Source organism: Trichomycterus rosablanca, chromosome 4 (assembly GCF_030014385.1).
Source record: "Trichomycterus rosablanca isolate fTriRos1 chromosome 4, fTriRos1.hap1, whole genome shotgun sequence".
In the NCBI taxonomy this organism is placed as follows: Eukaryota; Metazoa; Chordata; class Actinopteri; order Siluriformes; family Trichomycteridae; genus Trichomycterus; species Trichomycterus rosablanca.
In genome coordinates, this window is record NC_085991.1 from 34075216 (window position 1) to 34089110 (window position 13895).

At 39.1% G+C, this 13895-nt stretch overlaps 1 protein-coding gene across 1 annotated transcript in view; it reads left to right on the forward strand.

Annotated features, from left to right (window-relative positions):
- The window catches only part of tbc1d19 (TBC1 domain family, member 19), a 43000-nt gene that overhangs the window by 19876 nt on the left and 9229 nt on the right, over nt 1-13895 (forward strand). Inside the window, exons 12-16 of the mRNA XM_062993263.1 lie at nt 3655-3729; nt 5476-5538; nt 13405-13489; nt 13589-13633; nt 13794-13826. Coding sequence (XP_062849333.1) covers nt 3655-3729; nt 5476-5538; nt 13405-13489; nt 13589-13633; nt 13794-13826 — 301 coding nt within the window. The remainder of the gene's footprint in view (nt 1-3654; nt 3730-5475; nt 5539-13404; nt 13490-13588; nt 13634-13793; nt 13827-13895) is intronic.

Sequence of the window (13895 nt, forward strand, 5' to 3'; positions counted from 1 at the left end):
TTGTAAGCGTTTTGTTCCGACATAAGCCAGAGACTCGGGGGAGAAAGACGTCTGTAATTTATAGGTTTGGATGTGGTTGAGTTATTCTGACAGTTTTCCACATCATTTCCCAATGTTTACACATGAATACTTCATTTACTGCCTAGACATCACTTGATAGGCTCTTTTACTTCAGTATTTCAGTAAGACTTTTGTTATAGCCATGTTTTAGTATGCTTTATACAACAGGTAGTTCCGACCTTACAATCTGATTGGTTGAGAAGCGTTCTAAACGTGCTGATATTCGTGATAACAGCACGGTCTTTTCACACCACAACTGTATTACTCCGCTGACGCGTTGCCATTAACGACAAGCTTCATGCACACAAACGCGCACGCAGGCGACACAGCCTTTTTTTCCCGGTCGCGTTTTAAATCCGTTATCTGTTATACAATCTTGTGTAGGGAACATAACCAATTGTCTAATTCACTCTCTAGTGCACTATGTAGGGAACATATATCCATGATCTGATACACAATCTAGTGCACTATTTAGGGAACATTAATGTGTTTGTAACGCGAACAGTTAGTTAAGCCAGTTAGCAGCTCCTAGTAGTTCTGTTTTCATCCATAGCCTTTGGTGTGTGCGAGAGGTTTTTTTATTTCTTTTTTTCCCTTCGGAGGTTCTTGCTTTCTTCTTCTTCTTGTTCTTACCTCCCTGAAATGAGTTTTTGCAACTTGGCATGTCTGCTTTGTAGTGTTAAACTTTATATTCGTTGTGGAACTACTTTTTGGCGGAAGGTATTGTCAATATTAAAGCATATTTAATATGAAATTCAGGGCTTCTTTGATTTATTTTCTTTCTTTATTTTGTAAAAACTGTTGTATAAAAGCAATAGAACACTTGAGGTCGTGTGTTATCGCGAATAACATCACGGCTGTGATGATCTACGGCACTCACCTTCGGTTCGTGCCTGCGACCAAATCACAGCCGTGATGTTATTCGCGATAACACACTCCCTCTCGTGTTCTATTGCTTAAATAACTCAGCTTCTCTTCTTGATTACCATTGCCGACATTGGCCTTTACATTTAAAATTATTCTCCCCTTGTCTTATTTAGATGATTTAAAGATGTACACAGGATGGACACAACAGCCTGGGCATTTATTATTATATTAGACCTAATATGGATTAGTTCAACTGTCTTTTCTAAGAACAACTTTAATTTATATGAAGATTTATTCAAAACCTTTTACCCGCCGCTCAGGTGGTGCAGCGATAAAATACGCTAGCACACCAGAGGTGGGATTTCAAATACATCGTATCGAATCTTAGCTCTGCTATCAGGCTGGGCTGGGCGGCTACATGAACAACGGTTGGCTGTTGTTCAGAGTGGGATAAGTTGGACCAGGGTCCCTCATAACTGGTGAAAATACGACCTCTGCTGGCTGATTGATGGCGCCTGTGCAGAGTTGAGGTATAATGCTGATCAGGGTGTGGCTCTCCATGCACAAGGCTGATCCGCATATGAACTTGCCTCGTGCAGGTGAGTACTGCACACATGTCTGAGGGGGCGTGTCAGTTGTGAAGCTCCTCAGTCAGAAGTGGAGGGTTGTATCGGTAGAGGTGAAGAGTAACGCAGTCAGGGTAATTGGATACGACTAGATTAGGGGAAAAAAAAAAAGAAACATAAAAAAAAAAGTGAAAAGGCAGTTACCCCCTAAACCTAATAACTGGTTGTGTCATCCTTAGCTGTAACAGCTGGAGACATACATTTGCAATAATTTGCAAGGAATGGGAATTTTGCCCCATTCATCTTTGTAGAATCATTTTAATATAATTGTAATACAGTGGATGGGTTTAGAGCATGGACAGCCTGTTTAAGGTTATTCCACAGCCTCCTAAGTCAGGACTTTGACCTGGCCACTCCAAAACCTTAATTTAATTTCTTTTAAGCCATTCAGAGGTGGACTTGCTTGTGTCAATGTACTGCAGCATAACCCAGCTGCTCTTGAGCTTTAGGTCACAAACTGATGGGCAGACATTCTCCTGTAGGATTTTTTAAAAGAGAGCAGAGATCAAGGTTCCATCAATTATGACAAGTCGACCAGGTCCTGACCATCACACAACCACCATCAAGTTTAACTGTTGTTATGATGTTCTTATAGTGAAATGTGGTGTTAGTTTAAAGCCAGATGTACCCATGTCTTAGTCGTTCTATGGCCATGCAAAGAGATTACTGTCCACACCATGATAGATCGTCCATCATACTCAACAGTTTCATACTCAGACATTGTGGATTAAAAACATCCTTTGGCTTCCCTCAAACCTTGATCCATCCAGATGTGGTGAAAATTAGGGATGCATCGATACCATTTTTTCCCAACCAAGTACAAGTACATGCATTTTTGTACTTGCTGATACCGATACCAATACCTCTTTAGAATACTGTTTTTTTTTTAAACAAAAACACATGTGAGAAGTGACGAGAAGTTTAATGATACCACGTCCAAAAATGCACGTCAACAAGTAGCGAGTAATCAAAGTGTTTGTGCGCTGACGTGATGAAATCAAGGAGGAAAAATGAATGAATCTGAGTGGATTTGGCAACACGAATAGCATGGATTGTTCTATAGTGAGTTGGAGGTTAATAAATATTTTTGCAATGTTGGTGTTTTGTTGTTATGTTTTGTAGAGAACGATCAGGTCAGAAATACTGTAAAACGTGTGTGTGCCGGTGTTTTCTGATATAAACTATATTATCTCTCTGTCCCACCTGTTTATACTCCTCTCCTGCTGTTCGACATGTCACTCATTCCCAGTCGCACATCTGAGATCAGATATCTGATGTGCTAGAAAACTCGAGCGCTCGGTGAGCTGGTCGGATCGAGTTGTTGGATAGTTCACACTTAGCGATCGAGAGCCAAATTTTAATCGCCGAGCGAACGCCGAGTTGCTCCCGAGCCGGCAAATCTATCGCCGACCAGTCGCCGAGCGAAAATCAGGGCAAAAATCGTGTAGTGTGAACTAGGCATAACGCAGCAACGTGCACTAGGCACACGGTATCGGATGTTCAGTATCGGAGCCTCATTTGCGAGTACGAGTACAAGTTAATGAGCACGGTATCGGGCAAATACCCGATACCAGTATCGGTACTCATGCATCTCTAGTGAAAATTGACCCATCAGATATTTTTTCCATTGCCCAGGGGTCCACGTTTTCAAAAGTGGTCCAAAGTGCTAATTGTCAGAGCTCTTTTATAGCTCATACACACTGTTAATAAGCAATCAGTATAATGGAACCACCTGTTCAGCAGTGTTTAAGTGTGATGAAGTCATTTTTTTTCAGGCTAATTGTTAAGTGGCATTTTTCTAATTTAGTCCATACTTATGTGTGCTTGAAGAGGTTTGTGCTTTATGTACAGGCTTAGCAGCAAAATCAGACTGTTTGTTCAGTTTTTGCTGCATTGTAATGCAGTTTACAAGGACATGAGCAATGGATATGTTCTAATGTTTGCAACTGACTTGTAAGTTATGATTTTAGCTTTCTGAGTTATGATTTTTGTTTTTAACTTTCCAAACCTGTTTAAATATCCCTGCATCATTTCAGACAGTTTCATGCGTAAGGTCATTCGGGTTCAATTCAATTACCTGACTTTTGTTTCTTTTTGCCAGGACAACATGCATTATGAGCAACTGAAGGCTGCAGTCATCCACCATGACGTGCTGGTAGATAACCTAATATATAAGGTACACGTACGTTTGATAATGTTTAATAAGTGCAGTTTGTTTAATAACAATATATTCTGTGACTTTGATTGATGTGGCTTTTTAGGTTAATTGTATTCTTTTTGTTATGACATAAAGCTTTAGCATTAAGAATTTTAGTGATTGTTTCTTCAAAAAGTTATCTTGTTTTATGGTTGGATTTAGCATAAGAACATGGATTAGATTTGAAGCAAAAAATACAATGTACAAAAATGTAGTGTTCCTTACATTTACTTTGACTTTATTTGATTGCAGACAGTTTGAACCCAAGATATTTCATGTTTTATCTGCTAAACTTCATTTCATTTGTTAATATACCTCCATTCCTGCATTTCAGGCCTGCAACACATTCCAAAAAAAGTTGGGACAGGGGCAATTTAGGGCAAGTAATGAGGTGAAAAAACTAAATGATGATGTGATGCCAAACAGGTGATGTCAGCACGTGATTGTAATCATGGTTTGGTACAAAAGCAGCATCCAGGAAAGGCTGAAGCTGCGTCCGGAATCGCATACTTACAGAGTATGTACTAGATTGGAGGAAGTATGCACTACTCGGCCGGTAAAAAAGTACATACTTTCAGTACAGAAGTATGAAGTATGCACACAACACCGCTACGTACTACATCCGCCAACTTACCAACGTCAAGTGATGACGTGGGGACGTGATGACGTAATATCACCATAGTTACAGACTCATTACAAACCCCACTCGCCAAAATTTTGGATATTTATTGTCTTTTTGTTATTTATTCGTCTTTAAAATTTTTATTTTATTTATCTTACTTACACTTGTAAACAGACGACTGTCCGTTTTTTGCTATCTTTTTTTTGTTTCTTATTCCGCTTCGAACGCCTACACAGCTCCAGTTGCATTATGGGATACATAAGCGGAACACAAGTGTGCATCGCTTGCATACTCAAACATGGCTGCCCAAGAAGTAGGTCATCCGGGTACTTCTCGCGTACCTTTTTGTGTATACTATGTATTCGGACATACTAACCGCTCTCGCGTACTCATTTCGCATACTGTTGAGTATGGAAGTATGCGATTCTGGACGCAGCTTGAGTCTTTGATAAGCAAAGATGGTCAGAGGATCTCCAGTTTGTCAACAAATGCAAGAGAAAATTACTGAAATGTTTAATAACAATGTACCTCAAAGAAAGATTGGAAGGAATTTGCATATTTCTCCCTCTACAGTGCATAATATTATTTAAAGGATTATATCAATAACCACATGGGCAAGGGATTACTTTGGCAAACCTTTGTCAAGCACTACAATACAGAGTTACATGCACAAATGTCACGCCTTATTGCTATCCATGTCCAGAAGCGGCGTCAACTTCTCTGGAGGTTCTCTGGAACTTCTCTTACTCGGACGCAACTAGGATGGACCATCACACAGTGGAAACGTGTATTGTGTTCAGATGAATCAGCATTCCAGGTCTGTTTTTGGAATGTGTTGTAGGCCTGAAATGCAGGAATGGATGGGTTCATCCTGTCTGCAATCAAATAAAAGTAAATGTAAAAAACTCTGTGTTTTAGTATTATTTGCATTTTCCATGCTGTCCCAACTTTTTCTGATTCGGGGTGGTATTTGTTGTCGGCTTGTATGTGGTTTACAATGTTGTGTAAGTCAAAATTAAACGTAGATTATATTTATAAAGTAATTTGGATGACTGATCATGTAATTTATATACAATTCTACTATGTTTCCTTTTTTACCTTAGGATGTGAAGCTGACTGCCAGTAATGACGATTGCTACTTTGTGTTTGAAGACTTTTTGTATCAGGTCAGTTTTGACTACATTTTGACTACTAACTGTATTCAAAGCAGATTTGCAATCAAAGTTGTGTTTAGGGCAATATTAAACACACACAATTCCTGAAAATCCATTTAACTGTACTATATGGCCAGAAGCATGCCAATGACCTGACCATGAGCTTGTTGGACATTCTATTCCAATGCCAAGAACATTAAAAGCACCCTCTCTAGTGCCTATAAAGGCTTTCACTCTTCTGGTTTTTCCTTAAGGTTTGTCAGTGTGTGTGGAAATACTGTATGTGTCCATTTAGTCAAAAAAGCATTTAGCAACAGCAAATTCTGTCTTTCCTGTCAAAGGCCACAGCTGTAAAATGATTAACCACGGCAGGCTGAGCATAAATATAGCTTTTTCTAGGAAGTCTCTGAGTTGATAAAAATGTTAGCTTTTGAAGTGTTGTGTAACATCAGACGTTTTTACTCATGATTTAAAACAGTGTGTTGCAGGCATCAAATTCTAAAATTGTTTGGAAATCATTCAAAACATTGGAAATCATTTCTTTGTCAGGTAAAGGTTTAAGGGAATTAACAAATCATACATTCTTTTTACAAAATGCCCAAACTTCTCTGAAAATGGGGTGTGTTATACATGTAAGGTGAAGACATAAATGACTGAATCAAAAGATACGGTTAATATGTTCAGGTATGACACTTAGTGATAGCATCAGGATTTAATTTTCTTTCAAACAAAACTGGTTTTCCAGTTTGTTTGTTTTTTGTGTGTAGGGGGAAGGGGGTTAAGCTAAATTCTTAACAAATCTGTTGTTCTGTTCAGTATCTCTGCTGCCTTCAATTCTTCCAAATTTTTGTTCTCTCAAAACAAAGCTGAGTATAAAATCTATGACACTTATTTAGTTTTTGTCATTTAGTTTAGTGTGTAAATGTGAATGGGGATCAAATATTACTGTTACACACCAACACTGTTATGTTTGCTCAGAGGCTTTGAGTTACAACTGTGATTAAACTTTTGACTGGATCTACTTTAGAACTGGCCTGTAATAAGGAATTAATATGTACTCAGAATTTAATGGTTTTTTTTCCCATGGTATGAACATAATTTGCTTTTTACATTAGTGTTAATCCCCTCTTTGCACTGTATCCTACCCTAATGTACTTTGTTTACTCTTGAGCCCCCTAATAATTTTCATTAAACACTTTAATAAACCCACCTTAAAGATTTACATTTACATTTTGGCATTTAGAAGACCCTTTTTTATCCAAAGCGACTTACAGTACTGTGACAGTATACTGTCTAAGCAATTAAGGGTTGAGGGCCTTGCCCAAGGGCCCAACAGTGGCAACCAGGCAATGGTGGGGCTTGAACCAACGACCTTTTGATTACTGGGCCAGTACCTTAACTGCCTTACAAGATGTATACAACAATTTTCTTTTCAGTAAACATAAGATAACTTCATATTTAAAATAAAATCAAAGTTTGATTTACTATTGCTGTTAAAGCTGATGTGAAGTACTTTGGGTTAGGGTTAGGGTTAGAAAATTACTGTAGCTTCACAGCTCTCGTACACTGGATTTTATATCTGCTGCGTTGTGTTGCACTTTTTAAAATTATTTTACATTCATACAAAACATCTTTGACCCTTTTAGACATGTTTCCCTGTTAAACAAGTATCCAGAATTTGCACATATACAGGGGTTGGACAAAATAACTGAAACACCTGGTTTTAGACCACAATAATTTATTAGTATGGTGTAGGGCCTCCTTTTGCGGCCAATACAGCGTCAATTCGTCTTGGAAATGACATATACAAGTCCTGCACAGTGGTCAGAGGGATTTTAAGCCATTCTTCTTGCAGGATAGTGGCCAGGTCACTACGTGATGCTGGTGGAGGAAAACGTTTCCTGACTCGCTTCTCCAAAACACCCCAAAGTGGCTCAATAATATTTAGATCTGGTGACTGTGCAGGCCATGGGAGATGTTCAACTTCACTTTCATGTTCATCAAACCAATCTTTCACCAGTCTTGCTGTGTGTATTGGTGCATTGTCATCCTGATACACGGCACCGCCATTGGATGCACATGGTCCTCCAGAATGGTTCGGGAGTCCTTGGCAGTGACGCGCCCATCTAGCACAAGTATTGGGCCAAGGGAATGCCATGATATGGCAGCCCAAACCATCACTGATCCACCCCCATGCTTCACTCTGGGCATGCAACAGTCTGGGTGGTACGCTTCTTTGGGGCTTCTCCACACCGTAACTCTCCCGGATGTGGGGAAAACAGTAAAGGTGGACTCATCAGAGAACAATACATGTTTCACATTGTCCACAGCCCAAGATTTGCGCTCCTTGCACCATTGAAACCGACGTTTGGCATTGGCACGAGTGACCAAAGGTTTGGCTATAGCAGCCCGGCCGTGTATATTGACCCTGTGGAGCTCCCGACGGACAGTTCTGGTGGAAACAGGAGAGTTGAGGTGCACATTTAATTCTGCCGTGATTTGGGCAGCCGTGGTTTTATGTTTTTTGGATACAATCCGGGTTAGCACCCGAACATCCCTTTCAGACAGCTTCCTCTTGCGTCCACAGTTAATCCTGTTGGATGTGGTTTGTCCTTCTTGGTGGTATGCTGACATTACCCTGGATACCGTGGCTCTTGATACATCACAAAGACTTGCTGTCTTGGTCACAGATGCGCCAGCAAGACGTGCACCAACAATTTGTCCTCTTTTGAACTCTGGTATGTCACCCATAATGTTGTGTGCATTGCAATATTTTGAGCAAAACTGTGCTCTTACCCTGCTAATTGAACCTTCACACTCTGCTCTTACTGGTGCAATGTGCAATTAATGAAGATTGGCCACCAGACTGGTCCAATTTAGCCATGAAACCTCCCACACTAAAATGACAGGTGTTTCAGTTATTTTGTCCAACCCCTGTATGTAACAACCCATTAGCATTTTGGAAGCAAACTCTTAACAGAGGACCTGTTAAAATAAACGGTGGCACAGTGCTGGGGGACTGACTGCACTCGAGGTGGGTATATTGCTGCTCACGCCTCCTCCGACCTGCGCACAGCCCTTAGCGACACCCTTTTTCACCTATGCACTCAGCACAGGCACCTCTCTATCTGCTAATCAGGGTCCTTACACAGCGTTTGAAGACCCCACCCATATAGTCCGGTTGTCCCGCTTTAGCAGAACCGTGTCTGCTGCAGGCACTGCCAATTATGCCCACTAGATGGCGCCCAGCCGACCGTGGCAACGCTGAGTTATAAACGGAGGAGTTCAGAATCTCGGCGCTGGTGTGCTAGCAGAATATCTCGCTGTGCCACCTGGGCGCCGACATGAGCCATTTGAACTCACTTTTTTAAATAATACACAGATTATGGTATGTATGCTGTGAAATACCACAAATGTTTGTTCCTTAAATAGTATTTTAATGTTAAGGCATTCTAGGATTTTCAAAAATTGTAGCACTGTTGGTGAGATGCATGTTTCTATTGTGACTGAACCAAAATCAGCTTTGTGTGATTATTTTGACTTTAATTAACACCCCTATTGCATGAATATTTATAGAACCAAACGGCAGGAGAAATCTGGTGGTTAAATATAACTGCACCTATAAAATTAGGTGCTAAAAGAAAATAGTGAGGAGCAGCAGGAGCAAATTCTGTCATCTTTGTTACAGGCCACGGGTGTGAAATGATTTCTGCTCAGTCTGCGGCGGTTAATATTGTTTTTTCTAAGAAGTCTCTGAGCAGATAAAAATGTTAGCTGTTGAAAAGTTGTGTATCAGTAAAACGTTTTCAGTCAGTATTTTAAACAACATATAGGTGTCGGACCAAATGTAAACACTGCACATGATAAATGAGCCTGAGCTTTCTAAGCAACACAAAACAGCTAACAATTTCAAAGAGAACAAACAGCGGTAACCTAATCCAGCTTCTCCAAAAGTCTTGGGGGGAAAAAGTACATTTTAAAACAGTTCAATGCAAGTAGATGTCTGCTACATACTGTAAAGTACAGTGGAGGATTCATAACGTTATAGGCAGACGTAATGTTATAGGGTGGTCCGCATCGCCATGGAGACACCAGGTGTAACCTTGTACCTGTAAGAATTTAAGTATGAACCCAATATACAGAATACTTAATCAAGATAGAACAATACTGTGACTAAACAGCCACAACTTAAAATAAAAATAAAAACTAATTGTAAAAGGAAACTAATTAAAATATTAAAAGAACTGCAGCCCATATCTGAGATAGTAGACAGAAAAGGGATAAAATCAGATCAGTGTAAGAACTTGTTGTCATAACTGGGCCACCAGCATTGAGTTCTCAAAAAGAAATCATTAGTTCTAACTAATGTTTTGTGTGCCCATACAATAGCAAAAAATATGAGATTTATTAACTGTGCCAAGTGAACCTTATGGTGCAAGCATTCTTTTCTAATCATGATGTGAAATTCCCGGATGATGATGCCTTTATGGTCAGAATAATTGCCTTCCATGATCACCATAATTAAACATTACTACCCATTTATGGGAGGTCTGGAGTAAAATAGATTCTGTACTTTACAACTTAACAAACTAATAGATTTCCTTTCAATAGAGCTCCTTGACAGCATACAGAAAATGATAACTTTTTTCTGAAGGACCGCTTCACATTTTGCATACTTTTTTGTGTTGTGGAATTCATTTTAAATATATAATTGGCATTTTAATTGCCATTATTCTAAACTTAATCACTTATGGTAAAGTGAAATTATTGTAGATTAATATACAAAAAAACTAACCGAAACCTTTCATGCACAAAAGTATTCAGACCCTTTATTTACTACTGCAAGTCTTTTTGGATACATCTCCACAAGCTTTACACTTCTGAGTTTGTGCAGTTTATCCCATTCTTCATGGCAAATCCTCTCAAGTTCTGTCAGATTTGATGGTGGGTATATGTAATATGCCATATGCAGGTCTTTGTGTAAGAGGGTTTTCTTTAAGAATGTGCCTGTATTTGGCATTTATTTGTCCCCTATTTTTACCTGTTTCCCTGTTCCTGCCCCTGAGAAGCACCCTGATGTCACTACCCACCACTGTGTATTACACTAGGGATGGTATTAGCCAGGTGATGTGCAATGTTTGTTTTTTTGCCAGACATTGTGCTTGCTGTTCTGCCCAAAAAGTTTAGTTTTCATCTCATCAGACCAGATAATATTTTTCCTCATGTTGTCATAGGTCCAGTAAACTCGAAGTGGGCTGCCATATACCTTTTTGTCTGTCCAACCGGTTTTCCTATGCCTGAACAGTACTTTTGGAGCGTATTTAGAATGACCTTTGGGTTCTTTCTTATCATCCTGACCAAGGCCCCATTTGCCTGAATGCACAACTTAGCCAGATGGCCAACTCTAGTAAGGTTCAAGGTTGTGCCAAGCTTCTTCTGTTTCAGATAATTTGAGGCCACTGTTTGTCTTGGGAATACTCCAAACCTTATATATTTGGAGAGATCTGAATACCTTTATTCAATGTGGAAGTGTCTGAATAATTTTGTGAATAAGAGAAGTCTTTTTTTTTTTAATCAAGTAGATGTAAAATAAAATGTTACAGGGATGTTGTATGTTGCTTCAAAAAAGAACACATTAACATGTGGTTCTAAACACTTTCTAAATAGTTTTTACTGTGTCTTGAGGTAGTTAACCTGGTGCATACAGTAGACATAAAAAAGTCTCCACACTTCTGTTAAGTTGCCAGGTTTATGTAATGTAAAAACAAGACCAAAATGAATCATTTTTAACCCTTTGTCCACTTTTAATGCGACCTATAATCTGTACAATTTGATTGCAAAACAAAATGGGATAAAAAAAGATTATCTCTTCATCACAGCACCTGTTAGTGGGTGAGATATATTAGGCAGCAAGTGAACATTTTATCCTCAAAGTTGATGTGTTAGAATAAGGAAAAATATACGTGTAAGGATTTGAGTGAGTTTGACAAGGGCCAAATTGTGATGGTTAGACAACTGGGTCAGAGCATCTCCAAAACTGCAGCTCTTGTGGGGTGTTTCTGGTCTGCAGTGGTTAGTATATATCAAAAGTGGTCCAAGGAAGGAACAGTGGTAAACCGACGACAGGGTAATGGGTGGCCAAGGCTCACTGATGCATGTGGGTATCGACGGTTGGCCCGTGTGGTCTGATCCAACAGACGAGCTACTGTAGCTCAAATAGCTGAAGAAGTTAATGCTGGTTCTGATAAAAAGGTGTCAGAATACACAGTGCATCACAGTTTGTTGCATATGGGGCTGCAAAAAGGGGACCAACACAATATGAAGAAGGTCGGTGTATATCGGTGTATATGTATATATGGGGTGATACAGTATGTGTAAAATATTTTTGCAGTAATAATTATTTATCATGAGGCACAGTGTTCTGTTTTTTGAACAATTTTCTCTCCTCACACCCAGTGCAGTTAATTAAGGGCACAAAGATTTATTTTTTCCTCTGTTAAGTGTCAAAACTTTTAAAACTTGTATGCATTTTGATTACACTATGATATGTCTATGATACTCCTCTGTGGAGGCCTGTGTATAAAGCGTTGCCTTCTTTTCTTTATATATAAAAGTGTAGACTAGTTTTACCTAAGCGTTTTGAGAGAACCAACACATTTTACAGCCTTCATTTAATTTCATTTAATTTTTAAAAACTGCTTTACCTTGTCTCAGTCGAGACTTGTCTGGGTCAGGTTTTATCAGGAAACACTGGGCACAAGGCAGGAATACACTGGACAGAGCACCAATTAATTGCAGGGCCTTGGCCACCCCACCCTTCCACAGACAAAGCCAATCATGAATGTGTGCACGGCCAGCTGGCCGATAGTACCGCTGAGATTTAGACTTGGATAGCATAATAGACTGCTGCACCATCCAAGCCCAATTTAAAGCTTTTATGATCTAGCTAGTTTTAAACAGACAGTAAAACCAAATCTCAAGCCATAGACAAAGTACCAATCTACTTTTAGATATATACCATTACTTCAGCCAGCGATTATTTGACATTATGTAAAATGCTGAATGATACAGGGTCAGTTGAACGAGGCAAAAGTATGTGGAAAATGCCTTTTTTGATGTATACGCTTTAATTTTATGACTTTGACAGAACTTTGTATTTTTCTTGCTGTATAAAAAGTAGATATCGGACAATAAATAATAGTTATTAAATTCTATTTACAATGGTTTTAAATATGTTTCAATGAACTGTAATTTAAATGCAGACACTAAGTGCTTACACTAAACATTGATTTGATTTTTACCATTCATTGCTCATTTGTTTAGATTAGCTCTACTGGATGTTATGTGATTTTGCACAGTACTGTAGCTAGTATACATTTCCATTTTTTTAAATGTATTTATTTATTTGTAAGATATGTTACATTTCGACAGATTTACATGACACTCGACGGGCTTTTAAGGCCGAAACATAAAATACTGAAAGCATTTGACAGAGATAAATCGGATGGATTTCTTTTTCCCTAACCTGAACTGCTATTGTTAGAATTCCTGTTAAGTAATTTAAAATGGCATCCGCTGGCACGGGCTATGCATGGGCTCTTAAGCACACTGCACTTAAAGGTAATTGCACCTGAGCAATTTACCATTTATGTAACGAAATGATTTTAAAAAATGATTCTGTAGTCTGGAGGTCTTTGTGTGTGTGTGTGTGTGTGTGTGTGTGTGTGTGTGTGTGTGTGTGTGTGTGTGTGTGTGTGTGTGTGTGTGTGTGTGTGTGTGTGTGTGTGTGTGTGTGTGTGTGTGTGTGTGTGTGTGTGTGTGTGTGTGTGTGTGTGTGTGGAGGAGGAGGTGAATTGAACTAATTTTCTTGTTGAACAGGTCCTCCTGTGCTTCTCTCGAGACACAGCAGTTTTGGAGCATTTCAGCTATAACAGTGCCACCCCTGCCAAATCTTACATCCAGGGTAATGTTCTGATAAGTGTCTGCTTTTGTGTTTGTTTGTTTTTATGCATTTATCCAAGCATTTAATCCAGTAATGAATAAAATATGTTCCTCTCTTTAGGTAAGACCAGTGCAGAGAAGTTTGCTGTGGTGTATCCTCCAAACGGTACTCTCAACCTGTTCTCCATCTACTTCATATATCCATTTCACTTATAATGGATTTCTACTATAGCCATACTACTACTTAGTGCTCTATTAATTCCAGTGCAGCAGCAGTCCAACAACAGCTTTCCTACAATATCACATGTCTCTTGTTTGTCTCTTAGGTGTTATCCCTTTCCATGGATTCTCAATGTACGGTGAGTATGGGAACTTGTTTGATAGGGAAAAAAAAAACCTTTTCTAACATTTCTATTCATCTTGTCTTG